This window comes from Phacochoerus africanus, chromosome 2 (genome assembly GCF_016906955.1).
Source record: "Phacochoerus africanus isolate WHEZ1 chromosome 2, ROS_Pafr_v1, whole genome shotgun sequence".
Lineage (NCBI taxonomy): Eukaryota > Metazoa > Chordata > Mammalia > Artiodactyla > Suidae > Phacochoerus > Phacochoerus africanus.
In genome coordinates, this window is record NC_062545.1 from 109,944,556 (window position 1) to 109,961,392 (window position 16,837).

At 53.7% G+C, this 16,837-nt stretch overlaps 2 protein-coding genes across 4 annotated transcripts; one reads left to right on the plus strand and one right to left on the minus strand.

Moving 5' to 3' along the window:
- Positions 1-1,119: 1,119 nt before the first annotated feature.
- Positions 1,120-7,518, plus strand: PPIB (peptidylprolyl isomerase B). Its single transcript, XM_047765919.1, has 5 exons — positions 1,120-1,315; positions 2,022-2,135; positions 3,503-3,596; positions 6,520-6,704; positions 7,173-7,518. The coding sequence occupies exons 1-5, from the start codon at positions 1,181-1,183 to the stop codon at positions 7,293-7,295; spliced, it is 651 nt and encodes a 216-aa protein (XP_047621875.1). The 5' UTR covers positions 1,120-1,180; the 3' UTR covers positions 7,296-7,518.
- A 32-nt stretch (positions 7,519-7,550) lies between these two features.
- On the minus strand, positions 7,551-11,984 carry SNX22 (sorting nexin 22). Of its 3 annotated transcripts, none has more exons than XM_047765921.1 (6): positions 11,764-11,908; positions 11,308-11,391; positions 10,798-10,902; positions 9,201-9,295; positions 8,463-8,530; positions 7,551-8,031 (listed from the first exon to the last, which is right to left on the minus strand). In XM_047765921.1, the coding sequence occupies exons 1-6, from the start codon at positions 11,836-11,838 to the stop codon at positions 7,910-7,912; spliced, it is 549 nt and encodes a 182-aa protein (XP_047621877.1). In that variant the 5' UTR covers positions 11,839-11,908; the 3' UTR covers positions 7,551-7,909. The 3 variants fall into 3 exon arrangements, with proteins under 3 accessions (XP_047621877.1, XP_047621878.1, XP_047621876.1); XM_047765920.1 differs by having other exon boundaries at positions 7,654-8,031; positions 11,037-11,391; positions 11,764-11,984; XM_047765922.1 differs by lacking the exon at positions 11,308-11,391 and having other exon boundaries at positions 7,568-8,031; positions 11,764-11,907.
- Positions 11,985-16,837: the final 4,853 nt, after the last annotated feature.

The window sequence follows — 16,837 nt, forward strand, 5'->3', positions numbered from 1 at the left end:
GCATAGGCTGGCAGCTACAGCTCTGATTCGACCCCTAGCCTCCATATGCTGTGGGAGCAGCCATTAAAAAAAAAAAAAAAAAAAAAAGAACCAGAGTACACACTAAAGTGTCCATTGACAAACACAGCAGTACAATTAGAGAAGGGAGAGGGAAAAAACGTAGTACTGTGATAGAGATTAATAATTAAAAAAAAGTAGGACTTTTAAAAATTGGAGTTGCAGTTCCCAACTTGGTGCAGCGGAAACGAATCCAACCTGGAACCATGAGGATGAGGAACCATGAGGATACCTGGTCTCACTCAGTGGGTTAAGGATCCTGCGTTGTGGTGAGCTGTGGTGTAGGTCGCAGAGGCGCCTCTGATGGTGCTGTGGCGTATGTCGGCAGCTGTAGCTCCGATTAGACCCCTAGCCTGGGAACCTCCATGTGCCACGGGGGTGGCCCTAAAAAGCAATAAGTAAATAAATAAATGTGCAGTTACAAAGTGTTAATTTCAGGTGTACAGCAAAGTGATTCAGTTTCACATATAGATACATTCACTCTTTTTCAGATCCTTCTTCCAATGTGTTATTACCAAAAAAACAAAAGTGAAGCAAGTTTTGCACAGGAGTAGAATTCTGGTCGCTGTATATGGTTATACTACGAGTAGGCAGAAACGTGCCGCTAGTCTTTGAGGCTATCACATTTATATCCAATGTGGTGGTGACTAATCCTTGACTGTCCCAATACGGACAACGCTTCTGCCCCATCGATGCCCTTCCTCACGTAAAGTATCGGTCACCTCCTGCCAGTGGACTTGCAATCCCGCAAAGGCAGGGCGAGAGAGTGCAGGCTCTGCCAGCTGGAAACTATCGTGTCTTCTCCCGGGGCCGCCTTCCGCTGACCCTCTTCCTGTTGGTCGGCGTTGGCGAGCTGGGGAGCCAATGAGGCCGCAGTAACGTGGCAGCCACCCACGAGCCCGCGTCCCTGCTAGCTCAGTAGGCGAGCCGAGCTCCGCCCCCCAGGGGGACCTACCATCTGGCGCCGACCCAGAGGGGGGAAATGGGGCCCTCCTCCAGCTTGGAGGCCGGTAGGAACCCCTGTCTCCCCCCGGCTGCTCTGGGTGGCGGCGCCGGGGCCCACGCCGCTCCGCCCCGCCCCTTCCGGCCTCAGCAGCCCTGTAGCGCTCGCTTTTCCCGGTGGATGCTGCGCTTCTTGGAGCGGAACATGAAGGTGCTGTTCGTCGCCGCCGTCGTCGTGGGTTCGGTCCTCTTTCTGCTGTTGCCTGGACCTTCCGCGGCAGATGAGAAGAAGAAGGGACCCAAAGTCACTGTCAAGGTCCGCCCTCCCCTCTCCAGACCTGCCTGGCGAGGCCCGCCCTTCGCCGCCTGGGTTCCGGCCTTGGCGCCGCTAGTCACATGTGTCCGAGGCGTTTACGGCCCCGGAGCTCAGGCCTGGGCGTCCTTGGCTTTGGCTCTGCCCCTCTCTAGTCTCTCTGCTGTGCTTCTTGGCGCCTGAGCGGTCCTCGCTTATTCAGACCAGAGCTTGACCTGAACCCTCCCCGTTAGCCTGGCCCTGGCCCAGGCTTTGCCACCCATGATGCCCAGCTGGGCTGGCACTGAAGACTCAGAGCCGTTTATGCAGTGCTGGAGAAATGGTGAAAGATTGCGTCTGCCAAATTACCAGTCCTTTATCTACTCAGGTCCAGTTGTAGTCACTTCCAATTACAAAGCACATTTGTGTAGTTTTAAACCTGAGGGGTGTGCTTAGGCTCCCCTCCTTAGGGTTTTTGATGTTAAATTTTATCATCTGGGCCCATTATTTATTTAGAGCAAAGGTTGTTAATCTGTAGTCTAAGGAGATTGTCAACAAACTAAACGTAAATTTTCATGGGATTTTTGTTGCCACCAAAGTCATATTTAGAAACACTGCTCCTAAAATATGGCTGTTTTCTCTCCCATCCTCTGGGTAGCTTCTTGGGTCCCCCCTTCCCTAGCAAGGCCCCTTCAAAGAGGCCAAATTCAAAATGGTATTTTTTCTTCAGGTTTACTTTGACCTGCGAATTGGAGATGAAGATATAGGCCGGGTGGTCATCGGTCTCTTTGGAAAGACAGTTCCAAAAACGGTGGATAATTTTGTGGCCTTGGCTACAGGAGAGGTAAGTGGCTAGAGTGGAAGTAGCCAAGCTCAAAAGAAGTGAAATTGGCATGTAGGGCTGGCAGCAAACTGACTTCCCCATCCATAACAGTGACAGAGTACCAGCTGTGCCCTCTGGCACAGGGAACCCACTATTACTATATCTGTTGGGTTTTTTAATTAATTTATTTTTTACTTACTTATTAGGGCTGCACCTGCGGCAAATGGAAGTTCCGGGGCTAGAGGTCTAGTTGGAGCTACAGCTGCTGGCCTATACCACAACCACAGCAATGCCAAACTGATCCTCATATGTGACCTGTGCTGCAGCTTGCAGCAACGCCAAATCCTTAACCCACTGAGCAAGGCTAGGGATTGAATCCACATCCTCATGGATACTAGTCCAGTTCATAAAATGCTGACCCACAATGGTAACTCCTCTACTGAGTTTTTTAAACTGAATCCAGAATTAGGATTATTATTTTCTTTTTTTTTAAGAAAAGTTTTCATCTTTGAGACATCATGGTAACCAAAGAAAACATCTATGGAAACTAGTTTGTAGCTTCTGCACCAGAGTAAGGGGCTCAGAGGTTTCCAGGTTTTAATGAAATGAATGTCCTATATAAGAAGGTTTCTGTTTTGGAGTTCCTGGTGGGTCAGCAGGTTAAGGATCCGGAGTCATCACAGGTGTGGTACAGGTTCCATCCCTAACCTGGAAACTTTGGCATGCCGTTGGCATGGCCCAAAAAATAAAAAAGAGCTTGTACTTCAACTTTCCATTGGTTAGTAGGTAACTGGGTTTTTTCTCTTTTTTTGTTCTTTTTTTTGCCTTTTCTAGGGCCGCTCCCGCAGCATATGGAGGTTCCCAGGCTAGAGGTCTAATTGGAGCTGTAGCTGCCAGCCTATGCCAGAGCCACAGCAACGCGGGATCCGAGCCGCGTCTGCAACCTACACCACAGTTCATGGCAACGCCAGATCGTTAACCCACTGAGCAAGGCCAGGGATCAAACCCGCAACCTCATGGTTCCTGGTCGGATTTGTTAACCACTGAGCCACGACGGGAACTCCGGTAACTTGTTTTTGTCAGTTTTCTTGCATCGTCTGTTCCTATGATTAGATGTGGGAAAATGTGGAGGCATTCTGTGAAGAAGAATTGTGTATAAAGTCTGGGAATTTGTCTAAAGGCAGAGGACTGTGTGGTCTCAGCCTTTCCTGGATCTGTGTATGCCACACCTGGCCTTTGGTAACTGCTCACCCACTAGCATGTTGAGTCTGCCAGCAGGGGTTTCTCTTCTGTGAGCAGGAGTTGTTGGCTGCGTTCCTGCAGGGCCTGTTTAATGTCTGCTTGGTATACCTCGTGCCTCCTCCTAACTTCCTCATCCCTTTTTCTAGAAAGGGTTTGGCTACAAGAACAGCAAATTCCATCGTGTCATCAAGGACTTCATGATCCAGGGTGGAGACTTCACCCGGGGAGATGGCACTGGAGGTAACCCCAGGTCCTGGGCAGAGGGGTCTGTCGGTGCAGCGCCCAAGGTGCAAGGGCCAGCTGTGTTGGGTAGACAAGGCCTCTCTTCCTTCCCCAGCTCCAGAGGTAGATCTGTCACCTGCATAGAGACATCTGCACCCTTCTTTGTATAGGGAACTCAGTACAAAGAAGAGGGAGGAATGGGGTCAGGTAAACAAAAGAGGGGCTCGCTCAGCCGGCAGACCTGCTGATCCAGGCCTATTGCCTCTGTGGCTTTTCTCAAAGCACCTCCTGGGGGGAGGGGAGCAAAGTGAAACATCTATGTAGGTGATTCCAGGTCAGGCACGCGAAGCCTGTGTGGATGAACTTGAAAGCCCCAGCGAGGGTGGCAGAAGTTGCTTCCCTGCACGGGCGGTCTCTTACCAGGGACCCCTTGGCAAGAGTTGGCAGTCCCACCTCTGTGTTACTTGTTCAGTAGGACGGACAGACACCATGGGCTCACCCACACGTGTCCCCACACTGGCACACAGCCTGCCCTTCCCTTAGGCCACAGCTACAGCTCACCCCATCCGTGAATGTTGACTGAACCAGGCTCTGTGGTAGGTGCTGAGGGGATAAAAATCAGTGGGACAGACAAATCCCGTTCAATTCCAGCACCTGGCAAGTCACAAATGGGCTGTAACACAGATTTCAGAGATCAGGCCTGGTCCTCAAGTTGTTTATCATCTGGGTGGGAAGAATTAGGAGAAAACACTCTGACAGCTGCATAATAGCAGATGCAAATCACAGCCAGCTGGGCGGGGAGGACAAAGCCTACACGATCCATAGCACTGTGTTCATGGCATCGGACCTGGGTGTGATCACTGTCTGCCACCTTGTTGCTTTGTGACCTCAAGCAAATGCGTCCTCTGAACCTGTTTCCTCTTCTGTAAAGTAAGAGTGGTGAGAGTTGTGGGTGCTGGGAGGGCGAGGTGCAATGTTGAGCGTGTGGTGTCTAGCGTGTGGTCACTAAGGGCAGCCATCCTCGAGGTGCTGACAGGCACAGGTGATCAGGAAATGGCCTTATGAATGTGACGGCAGATTGGATGGGGTCCTGGCAGGGGAGAATTTGAATGGGCAAGGAAGAGGTAGGATTAAGGTGTGAGCTCAGCTCTGTGGCAGGAGTTTGACCAAAGGTGGGCTCAGGAAGATGGGAGTCGAGCTCACAACAAGAGCCCAGGGTGGCAGCCCATGGCCAGGCCGGGGACCCAGGGCTCTGTGAGGATCTGCTGAAGACCCGAGTGCAGAGCCCTTTGAGGGAACGTAACGTGGCAGATTCAGGACGTGGAGGCAGTGGCAGCAGACTGGCAGGGCGTTGGTGCAGCTGTCCCTGGGGAGGGCAACCCCGGCCTGAACCCTGGGGAAGGATACCAGAGCCCACCTTCATTTGAATTCTAGATCAGGTGTCTTTAGCCTCTGTACCTCGGTTTCTTCAGCTTTGAAATGGGTCTCAGCTCCTGCCTCCTAGGGTGGCTTTTTCTGTGTGGCACATGCTTGGACCACTCCTCTGGCTCACTGTTCACACTTCAGCGTTAGCCATTAATACAGTGAGGGGAAAAAAGGATGAATGGGAAAAAAATGAAGGTGAGGACAGCTGACAGCATGCAGAGGAAAAATGTCAACTGAAGTATGGGGGGAAAGATGACGGAGTACCTTGTGATTGGTTGGTTTTAGGGCTGCACCTGCGGCATATGGAGGTTCCCAGACTAGGGGTTGAATTGGAGCTACAGCTGCTGGCCTACGCCACAGCCACGCCAGACCCTTAACCCACTGAGCGGGGTCAGGGATCAAACCTGCACCCTCATGGATATTAGTCAGATTCCTTTCCACTTGGGCCGTGACGGGAACTCCCAAAGTATGTTGAGAGTTTAAAACGAAGAGCTAGCCTGTATCTTCGGAAAGTGACTGGAGCTAAGGGTGTGGATTGGGGGGGTTTGTGGATACCAGCAGTCATTTGAGATATTTACAAAGAGGATTCTCATGCCCACCGGGGAGGCTTCTGGACAGCACCCCAAGCCAGGAGTCCTTGCCCTGCAGTGGGAGAACCCGGTTGATCCCTGGTATGGGCGTGAATGTCGAGCAATTCTTGGTTTTCCGTCTTCCCCCTTCCTGCACGATCAGAACTATCTCCCTGGAGATAGTCTAGGACAGCTTCCCAACCGAGTTCCATCTTATGGGAACCACAAAGTGAAAATTCGTGTGTTGAGGAGGGAAGTTTGCAAATAAGCTTGAAAGGTGTCCGGTAGAACAAAATAAAAATTAACTTCTTTGTTGCTGGGCTCCTCAGGGCCTCTGGTGCACAACCTGACTGTCTAGGAGAGGACGGGAACTATGAAGGGTGCAGCATTTCTCCTGGCACTGGCTTTGGGAGCTTAGGTTGGGATCTGAGACTGGGTCGGTCTGCTCCCGCCTCCCTCTGTCACCTACCCGGGCCCCAGACCCTCCACAGCAGACACAGTCCACACACTCAAAATCACCTTTTATTTTTGGTCCCTTCTTTGATCAGAGGCTCTTGACTTTCCTCTCTCTGCTTTGGAGCTTCCTCTGTATCTTTTGTGCTCTTAGGGAGAAAAGCTGATCGGCAGGCCTCTCAGGCCCCCACTGCGGAGAGTTAAAATCTGCCATATTTGAAAGCTATAAAACATATTCCCACAGTAATCGGCATGTGAGCTGTGGACTAAATCCCTCTCCCACTGCCCCCCCGCCCCACCCAGTCTTTCCCCTGGTGGGCTGTCAGCATGGCTTGGCTCCAAGCCAGCGGGCGGGAAGGGAACTCTTGCCTGTCCTTGTACTCATGTGGGCCTGGCTGGCCATGGAGAACAAGTCAAGCCTCTGGAATCCTCACCCCCAGGGAACTGCTTTGTTTGGGCTGCTCCAGCTCCCCTGACCTAGTCTATCTTTGCAGGTAAGAGCATCTATGGTGAACGCTTCCCCGACGAGAACTTCAAACTGAAACACTATGGGCCTGGCTGGGTGAGCATGGCCAACGCGGGCAAAGACACCAATGGCTCCCAGTTCTTCATCACAACGGTCAAGACAGCCTGGTTAGATGGCAAGCATGTGGTGTTCGGCAAAGTTCTCGAGGGCATGGTGAGTTTGGAGGCAGGGGTTAAGGCTGGACCACCCTCACCTGGACCCGACAGAGACCCCAGAGCAGGGGATGCATATATTTTTAGCTCTTTCCCGTTAGGGAACCACAGATGCAGCCCCGTGTTTATTTCCACAAACCTGGGGGTGATGGAAAGCAGCCTACTTCTCTATGCCCCCAAGTTCCGAATCCTTCCAGGTCCCAGGCAGAGGTGGCCAGGAGGCTCAGCAAGGTGGCACAATTACGGAACTCAGTCATGTCCTGGCACCACCTTAAGTGTACAGGGCACAGCCGAGCACGCTGTCCCTGCCAAGCCACTTGGTACCCGCTCCCCAGCCACCCTCTTCCTTCTCCTCACCCTTAGTCCAACCTGGGTGGTACCCCAGGCGGCCCTCAGCCCTCCCCTACCGTACACTGGGGCCCGTCTCCGCTGTGCGGCAGACCCCTTGACACTCTGCCTTCCTCCCCAGGAGGTAGTTCGCAAGGTGGAGAGCACCAAGACAGATGGTCGGGACAAGCCCCTGAAGGATGTGACAATCGCAGACTGTGGCAAGATCGAGGTGGAGAAGCCCTTTGCCATCGCCAAGGAGTAGGGCCCCCGGGCACCTCTTCCCTTTGAGCGACTGTCTGTGCAGCCCTGTTGCCCTCCTGGAGGTGAAGACAGTGCTGGGCGCCACAGGGCTCCATGCCGCTCTGGCCCGAGTGCCAGCATCCGTCGGAGCAGACCCCTCCCCTTACATTCCACGGCCGGAGGGCCCGGTTTTGTAACAAACTCCTGTCAACACTGACCAATTAAAAAAAGGTGGTTTTTTATAACCTGTGTATGGGCTGGGTTCTGGCCCCCCCCACCCCCCAAGTCTAAACCCAGCACCTCTCCCCAGGTGCTACACACAAAACGTCAAGCAGGAGCTTTGCTTCTAAAACTTTGCTAGCTCCTGTGCCTCAACCTTGCATGTCCCCTCCCCTCCTCCTGATAGAGGTGAAGAAATACACCTGTAACCTTCTCCCTGTCCTCTGTTGTCCCCGCCCTGGCCCCTGGGCTCTAAGATGCAGGAGTTCTACGCCCCAGCTACCCGTGTAGCTCAGTGCTGAGCCTGGAGGGGTGGTGAGTTCTGGATCCAAGCCAAGGGCAACGCAGCCTATGTCCCTTTTACGGGACTGAGGCACATGACTGTCCTGGCAGGTGGCCTAAGGGCCTCTGGGCTGGTCAGGGCGTCAGTGGCACTGGAGCAGGGTGACAGGCATCCTCTGGCTCGGTTTTAGCTGTGCTGGTGCTGAAGCCGTAGAGACCCTGGAGCACGCCATTCACCACCATGTCAGGCAGAGGCCCTGGGACAGGAGGAAGAGGGTAGGGGCTTTAGGGCAAGAGGAGGTGTGGGGTGGGCCTGGCCTCAGGCCTGCAGCTCCCTGAGCTGCCCATAGGCTCAGCCTCCCTCAGAACAGGAGCGCCCCACCAAGGCAGTGGTTAGCAGCTGGCCACCCAAAACAAGGCCTTGGCATTCCCAGTTCACATTCTGGTCACATCTTGGTAAAATAAAGCCAAGCTGGTGAGGAATGGAGACCAGGGGAGCCAAGCTTACTTCACCAAGTTTGCTCCCTGGATGAGAATATAAAGCAGGAAGCAGGGCAGTGTGGCCCCAAAGGTGTCCAGGAGGGAGATGCTGCCTGGGGGTCCTGGGAACTGAGAAATGCTCCCCCTTCACTCCCACCGTCGATCCTCAGTCCAGAATGTGGATTACAGGTCAGAGGCACTGCCTTACCTGGGGGGGGGATGCAAATGTAAGGGTCCACGCAGAAGCTGATGACTGGCCTGTGGCACAGCTGTGAGCTAAAAGGAAAAGTGGTCATGAGCAGTGCAGGGGTAGGTGGAACAAAGCCTCAGAGTAAGGACTGAGATCGCCAAGGACCCACCAAGGAAAAGTGGCAAGTGGGAGTTCCCAATGTGGCACATTGGGCTAAGGAGCCAGTATTGTCTCTGCAGGAGCAAGGGTTCACAGCCAGACAGCAGTGATAGGTCTCAAAAAAAAAAAAAAAAAAAAGGAAAATGGGAAGTAGGACATCCCCTAGCACATGGCCACGAGAGGGCAGCAGAAGCCCAGTGCCAACAGGGCGTTGGACTTGCCTGCTGTTGCCAGGCAGGAGCTGCCCCAGGGTGCTGAAAAGGAGAGAGGCTGTGAGCTGCCTGAGGGAGGAAGGCAGGGTGAACCTGCGGAAGCCCAGAACCTCACCTCCCAGGGGACCACTGCTATTTGTAACAAGCTCAGTTCCGGAGGCAGCTGGTGTAACCAACACTCTCCAGAAAACAGCCCCTCCACCAGGGTCATGAAAGCCAACAAGGGAGGTCATGTCTCAAAGAGGAAAAACCAGGCCTGGCAGATGTGAGAGGGAAAAGGGCTTGGCCTCTAGAGCCTTTCCTCACCCGCTGGCTGCAAAGACCCCCTGTCCCCCCAACTCTGAGGCTCCTCTCATGCCAAGCCATGGTCCCTAGAGGTGCTCACCCCCAGCTGCTGGCCTTGGGGTCTGTGGGGAGGTGCCGAAGACTCAGGAATTCCAGTAGTTCCTTGGGCACATCCTGGTTCAAGTATAGGATGCCCTGGAGAAGAGAACAGAGAAAACCTGTAATCAGACTCCGCCGTGTCATGTGTGCAGCCTGGTGCAAAATGAAAACGTGGGGGGCCTTCCAAGATGATAAAGAATTTCTGTGGTTGCCGAGTGGGATGGATTGGGAATTTGGGGTTAATAGAGGCAAAGTTGCTTTTTTTTTTTGGTCTTTTTTGTCTTTTTTTGCCATTTCTTGGGCCGCTCCCGCGGCATATGGAGGTTCCCAGGCTAGGGGTCTAATCGGAACTGTAGCTGCCAGCCTACGCCAGAGCCACAGCAACGCGGGATCCGAGCCGTGTCTGCAACCTACACTGCAGCTCACAGCAATGCCGGATTGTTAACCCAGTGAGCAAGGCCAGGGACCGAACCCGCAACCTCATGGTTCCTAGTTGGATTCGTTAACCACTGCGCCACGATGGGAACTCCCCAAAGTTGCTTTTGGAGTGGATAAGCAATGAGATCCTGCTGTATAGCACAATGAACGATATCTAGTCACTTGTGATGGAACATGATGGAGGACAATGTGAGAAAAAGAATATATACATATATATGTGTGTGAGAGAGAGAGTCTGGGTCACCTTGCTGTACAGTAGAAACTGACAGGCCACCCTAAATCAACTATAATGGGAAAAAAAATTTTTTTTTTTGTCTTTTTGCCATTTCTTGGGCCGCTCCGGCAGCATATGGAGGTTCCCAGGCTAGGGGTCTAATCGGAGCTGTAGTTACCAGCCTACGCCAGAGCCACAGCAACGCGGGATCCGTGCCACATCTGTGACCCACACCACAGCTCACGGCAAAGCCAGATCCTTAACCCACTGAGCAAGGGCAGGGATGGAACCCAAAACCTCATGGTTCCTAGTCGGATTCATTAACCACTGCGCCACGACGGGAACTCCGGAAAAACATTTTAAAAAGTATTTCTGGACAGTGAGAGTAGAGCATTAAACCAAGTTTGGGGCCCTCCCAAACACTGGCCCTGGATGACTACACAGCTTGGCTCATGAAGCCAGCCTGGCCTGTGATGGGGCATAACCATGTGGGAAAGGAGGGGGAGGATCTCCACCCTATATCAGGAGGGCAGCACAGGATCTCACCCTGGAGATGAGAACTAGCTTTCATTTAACTGGGACCACCTGCCTCCTGATTACCTCACTCAGTCCTACCAATTCAGAGGTATGTTTGGACCCATTACTGTTTGGAAATTTGAAGTAGTAAATAGCAGGCCCCAAGAGTTCCCACTGTGGCCCAATTAGGTTAATAATCCAGCAATATCTCTACAGTGGCTCTGGAGGCTGCTGATGAGCAGCTTTGATCCCAGTCTGGCACAGTGGGTTAAGTATCCAGCATTGCCGCAGCTGTGGCTCGGAACTTCCATATGCCACAGGTGTGCCCAACACACAAAAACAAAATGCCCCAAATGTGGGATCCCTTCACCCCATGCCCCGGACCTCTGCATGCAGCAGGCTGGGGGGCAACAGAGAGACGCACGCACACCTGGATATAGGCCTCCAAGCCCTGCCGCCGCTGCTCCAATCCTCTGGTCCTCCAGTTGGGCAGGCGTTTCGAGGGGAAGTCGGGAACTCTGTATAGTTTCTTGATCTGCCAGGTTACGGAGGTGCGATCACAGCATCCCGACCCAGCCCTCATGCTCATTTCATCCTAGCCAAGACCCCTTCCCAGTCCTCCCCGCCATGCCTCCACTCCCAAACTTCAGGCTCTATCCTGAGACATACCCGCGTGGTGAATGGTGGATGGGACAAGGGCGAGAGGCGCCCCAACCTGACCCTTCACCCCCAAAACGCCCGACAGCGGGCTGGCTGCGCCAGGGCACGGACAACAGAGACTGGGACCTGCCCCTTTGCGCCCATCCCGCAGCCCGCAGGGGTCTCCAGGGCCTGGGGCGATAATGGGGATGGCAGAGACTGGGGCCTGCCAGCTCGTCTGCCCGCCTCCCAGAGGGTGGGCAGGAGCTGGGCGGGGTCGGTCGGTTGGTTGCTGCCTCACCCGCTTGTGCAGCGCGTGGAACTCGCTGTAGCGCCTCTGCACGGTATGTCTGCGCCCGCGGCACAGCACCTCCACTCGGAACACCTGGCGGGCGCGGGCAGGCAGCCGGGTGCTCATGAAGCCGACGGGAGGGCGCCGCTGGACCCTTGCCCGGCCACTCGCCCACCCTCCGCCCTCAAAGGCACAAAGCGGCGGGAGCGCTCCGCTCTCCAGGGACCCTCCCACGCTCGCACACACTCGGGGACTCTGCTCCATGCGGTGAGCCCCTCAAGGGCCAGGACCACTGTCCTCGGGGCTGGCAAATCCGAGCGGCCCGGAGACCCTTAGGAAGCTGCCCTCGACAGCCTGGCCCGCTGCGTTCGGACGCCCGAGCCCCAGGAGCGGGGTCCCCTTGCGTTCGGCGCAGGGAAATCTGGCGGGTCCCTGTACCCCTTCCCATCCAGTGCTCCCGCTCACCATGTGCCCTCTATCGGGGCTCTGCCGGGTCCCCTCGGCCTCGGGTCCCACAGAAGGGATGTGAACCTGCAGCATCCGCGCGCTGATTGCCGCCGGAACTCTCCCGGGGCGGACTGGAGACCCCAGTGTGGCTGGCCCCGCCCCCACGTTAGCCCCGCCCCGGGCGTTCCCTCCTGCCTCCGGGTCCTGCCGGGGGCTGATTAGACCAGGTCCGGGGTGGGGGCGACGGGAGGCTAGAGCCGCTCCCTGAGCCTAGTTGGGCCGCAGGGCGTGGGGACTCTTCGACAGAGAGTCATCCGTTTAGTAATATGTCCACACTCGCTGAGCGCCCACTAATGACCAGGAATGGGGGCAAGCCAAAATTTCACCTGCTCTTGAGCCCCAGGAAGGGCTAGGGCCCGTGGACGGCTGGACAAGGAGGGAGCCAGGGCACAGACCAACCAGGGACATTTCTTGGCGTTCCTCACACCCTTCCCCGGGGTCAGGCTGCCCCCCTTCCCATCCACTTTACTCCAACTTCAGCCTACACCCCGGGAGCGTGCCGGGGTAAAGTTGGTCGCACTCTGGCTTTGATGTTCCCCGCCCCAGCACTCATAGGCCCACTCCATTCTTTCATTTTAAAAATCCGGTCCTCCATTCATTCATCTTTTAGCCCAAGCTGCATCAGGTCGGGGAGAGGCAGTTTAGGGACCAAATTCAAGGAAATTCAGACACCGTGCATTTCCCCAATTGTGGAAAGCACAGTAGGCCTGTGCACATTGTAAAATCTGGAAAATATGCTTCCCTCAGGAGAGGGCATGAAAATTGAGATGATTCCTGCTAAGCCCTCAGCAAAGCAGATGCTGAGAAAAATCGCAGTTTGTGGGCCTGTCCTGGAGACATTGTTGGGTGGTGTTGGTGTACAGGGCAACCTGGTAGGGAGAGGGACTGTGGGAGGTGGCGCCGGGCTGATGTTGCCCACTCTTCTGACAGAGCTGTTGTGAATATGCGGCAGGATTTAATCCAGAACTCTCACCTCCTGAGAGGGGCCTCTGCCCCCATTCCTCAGCCACAGCTACCCCTGCCCTGGCTATGGCCATAAGGGAGCTGTTCCATCCAGCATAGGCCTCCACTCCACTGACTCCTCTATGGTGGGAAGGAAGAAGCAGAGCACCTGTCTGAGAAGTTGGGGTTGGGGGATACCAAGTCAGTCCCTCCCCTGCTAGTGCAGAGGTGCTTCTGAGCTGGAGCAGAAACTCTCCATTCCCAGCTCTGCCCCCACAGAGAGGCTGAGAGGATGACCCAAAAGGAGGCAGGCAGGTCTCGCCAGTACTATGTCCCCCCACTTTTCCCCCCAAATTCCATCTCACAAGGGCTCCAGAATCAGGAAGCTGAAACTTCCTGGAAGGGAAATGACCCCCCATGAGGAGAAGTGCTGAGCTTTCATTTCCTCCCTTGACGTCTATAGAGCCCCACTGGGGCCCTGCTTTCCTTGTCTGCTGTCTGGGAAGTCCTCTCCTGGGCCCTCAGACCTCTAAACTTCTTGATCACCCAGCCTACTGAAGGTCTGCCCTCTGTCTCTATCCCCACCACCCAGAAAACTGCCAGTTTCCTAAGGGATCTTGCTGCTTTTCCTTGCCTTACTCCCTCTCCACTAGAGCACAAACTGTCCAGGCACCTGCTTAAAACGTGCAAAGGCTTCATATTGCGCTGAGAACGAAAGCCACCCTCCCCACACTATCTAGAGCTCTAAACGACCTGGCCCAGCCACCATCTCTCATTTCATTTTCTCTCCTCCAGTCTTGTGCAATGGGGCTCCAGTGGCAGGGACCTTCCTCCAGTTCTTCAAACCTAATGAGCTCTTTCTACCTCAGGACATTTAGTTTATTTTTATTTATTTATTTATTTATTTATTTATTTATTTATTTATTTATTGTCTTTTAATCTTTTCTAGGGCCGCATTCGTGGCATATGGAGGTTCCCAGGCTAGGGGTCCAATCGGAGCCACAGCCACAGCAACACCAGATCCAAGCCGTGTCTGCAACCTATACCACAGCTCATGGCAATGCCGGATCCTTAAGCCACTGAGCAAGGCCAGGGATGGAACCTGCAACATCATGGTTCCTAGATGGATTCGTTAACCACTGAGCCATGACGGGAACTCCTACCTCAGGACATTTATACTCTTTCCTGACAGTTCACCTGATAGGCTTTGCCTAAAACTTCCAATTCTCAGCCTAAAACTCACCTCCTCAAGGATGCCTTCCTTCCTGCCCACCCTCTCAAAGCCCGCTGTCTCTGCACTTAATCCCAATATGGAGTTTCTTTTGTTTATCGTATGTCTCCCTGGTTTCCCCAAGTCAGCCCCAGACTCAGTACCATCTGACCAGGGATGTGGTCTCTTGTCAGTGGTCGCCACCAGGGTGCCAAATATATAGTAGACACTCAAACACGTGTTGAATGAAAGACTCTATGAATGAATGGCGGAGGGGGTTGTTGGGCAAAGGCTTGGAAGAGAAGGAAAAGCCTGGGAAAGAGGCAGAAAGGGAACAAGGGTTGCTGAAGCTGTATAGGAAGGCCAGCTGAGGGTAACAACAGGACCCTCTTCCCACCCTCAGAGTTAGACACCTCGCTCTCTCTGCAGACTGTCATCCACCTTGTTTATTTAATTTTCAGGTGTTCTTAAGAAGTCTCAAGTCAGTGGATTTTCATCCCCAGTTACAGAGGGAGATTTGATGCACCTGACTTGTGAAACATCTGCAGCTCCCTATTCACAGCATTTCATTCCTATGTGAGTGAAGATCCAAATGAAGAAAAATAAGATTCTTGACCTGGAGACATTTATCTCTTCAGGGGGATAAAACAATTTAGGGAGAACATTTTCCTATAAAGAGGAATGCGTGACATGTTGTACACCCCAAAGCGGTTATTACAAAGGAATAGTTTGTTTTCTGTATACTTCAAGCATTTGGCCTGCTCAGTATACAAACACTGAGCCAAATTCCAGACTCAGATTACAGGGCCCTGACTCGGGTTTCCCGAATGCACTGGCCTAGCTTGGAGGCTGATACTGTGCCTGTTGCACGAGGTTGCTGGTGACGTTGATGCTCCTGGTTTGGGGGCCATGTTGTAAACAGCTGTCTCTTAAAGGCCCGCACCAGCCCCACCAGGGAGCCAGGCCTCTCTGATCTCACTCTGCAGATGAGGATCCAGGCCACAGCAGGGGGCAGGAAGGGCTGGGGGCAGAGGTGTCCCCCCCGCCACCTCACCTCCTGGGTTCCTGGTCATGGGTGAGCAGGTGGGCTAGACTGTGGCTCCCACACTGGCTCGACATTGGTTCATGCACACAAAGCCCCTTTCACTGGCTCGGCTTCTGCTGGGCAGCCCTTGCTGCTCCTGAGGTTTGGTTAACCCCGTTAAGAAAACAAACAGCTCCTGGGCTGTGGGCTGGTGGGGGAGCCACTGGGCACAGAGGCTGGATTCTCTCTGGCCTCCCTCTGAGGGCGAGCCTAGGGGCCCAGCAACCTGGGGCAGGGGTTGTGCAGAGCTGGTCCTGGTCTGCTCCTCCAGGGGCTCTGGTCACCTGGGAAGCCTTGGACAAAGTCCATGCCTCAGGGTCCTTATCTGTACCACGGAGAGCTCTGCGTGGAGTAAATGGTGTCATGCTTCCAATAAGCCACAGCCACAGCCTTGTGGGACCTGAGCTGAGTCTGCAACCACACCACAGCTCACGGCAACGCCAGATCCTTAACCCTCTGAGCGGGGCCAGGGAATGAACCCTCGTCCTCATGGATGCTAGTCGGGTTCCTTACTCCTGAACCACACCAGGAACTCCAAATGTTAGCTATTCTTATTTCAATATTCCTATTACATGAATTTGCTGCTTTTGTAGGCCAAAGCTGTGGGGTATTGGCAACTACATATGGTTCAGCCCATGTACTGTTAGTGATTCATCTTTGAAACAGCAAAAACAAATTCTTCTATTCCTCTTTTAGTAGCCTGAGGTTGCAAGTTTAGCTTAAAAAAACAAAAACAACAACAAAACCTATTCATTATTCCAACTACTAACTCTGTGATCAGGCTTTTCCTGATTTTCTCAATTATTGTGCAACTAAAAAAGGGTGAGAGAATGAATTGGAAGCAGAAGTTGATGTAAATCAGCAACTATCCTGTTAACAGCCTCAGAGTCCTTACTGCCTTAGGAATAAGTACATCTTACACATTTGAAACAATAAAGTAACAATTTTATGTTGTGAATATTGGACTTTGGTGTAAAAATCATTCGTTCTACTGCTAAAACATTCTAAATTCTTGAGCCAGTCTAAACTTCATTTACAGATGAGGAGCCTAAGGTGTGAGAAAGGAAATGTGGGCCGTGGAAAGGGCTGCTGTGATAGGAAGTCACCTCTGACGAGCATGTCCTGCCTGAGCCCTGAAAGCAACGCCTGGCTCAGGGGTCAGTAGGCTGGTGCCCTGCTTCTCAGGGGACAGGGAGGCTCTGGTGAGCAGTGTTCCTCCTAGGAGGCACCTGCTCCTTGTCCAGAAGTCACAGGCAGCTCAGTGCCTCAGGCAACAGGACGCAGGGCTGGAGCAGGGGCGGCTGCAGAGACCACCCCAGCTGCCTGCTATCTGAAGCAACGGCTTCCTGTGGGGATTTTTCTGGTGCCATGACTCTCAACACTCTGCAGCGCGATGTCAGTAACCAATCACCCCTCAGATGTGGCGACACCGGGTTCAAGGAACAAAGACATGTTCAGGTACCCAGGTGCTGTGAAGAGAGCCATGGGACTGAGACCTGGGGACAACAGGAAAGCGGGCCAGAGGCCAGAGTGGGCACAGCCCCAGCCCGAGGTCTGGAAGGGGCATCCCTGCCCTGGGTGCTGGCTGGGGCTTCCCCTCAGCAAGTACTTTTTAGTCTCTGCCATTAATGAGCTCCAGCTACTCACCCAGCTTGTCGTCCAGCTTCTGCTCCTGCTGCCCAACTGGCCCACACACTGAGCACGTCTGGGGAGAGTATCTGATAGTGTCAGAGAAGCTCAAATGCCTACAAGGTATAGGTGGGTAACCTGTCCTTAACAGGCCCACCAGGCCTTTA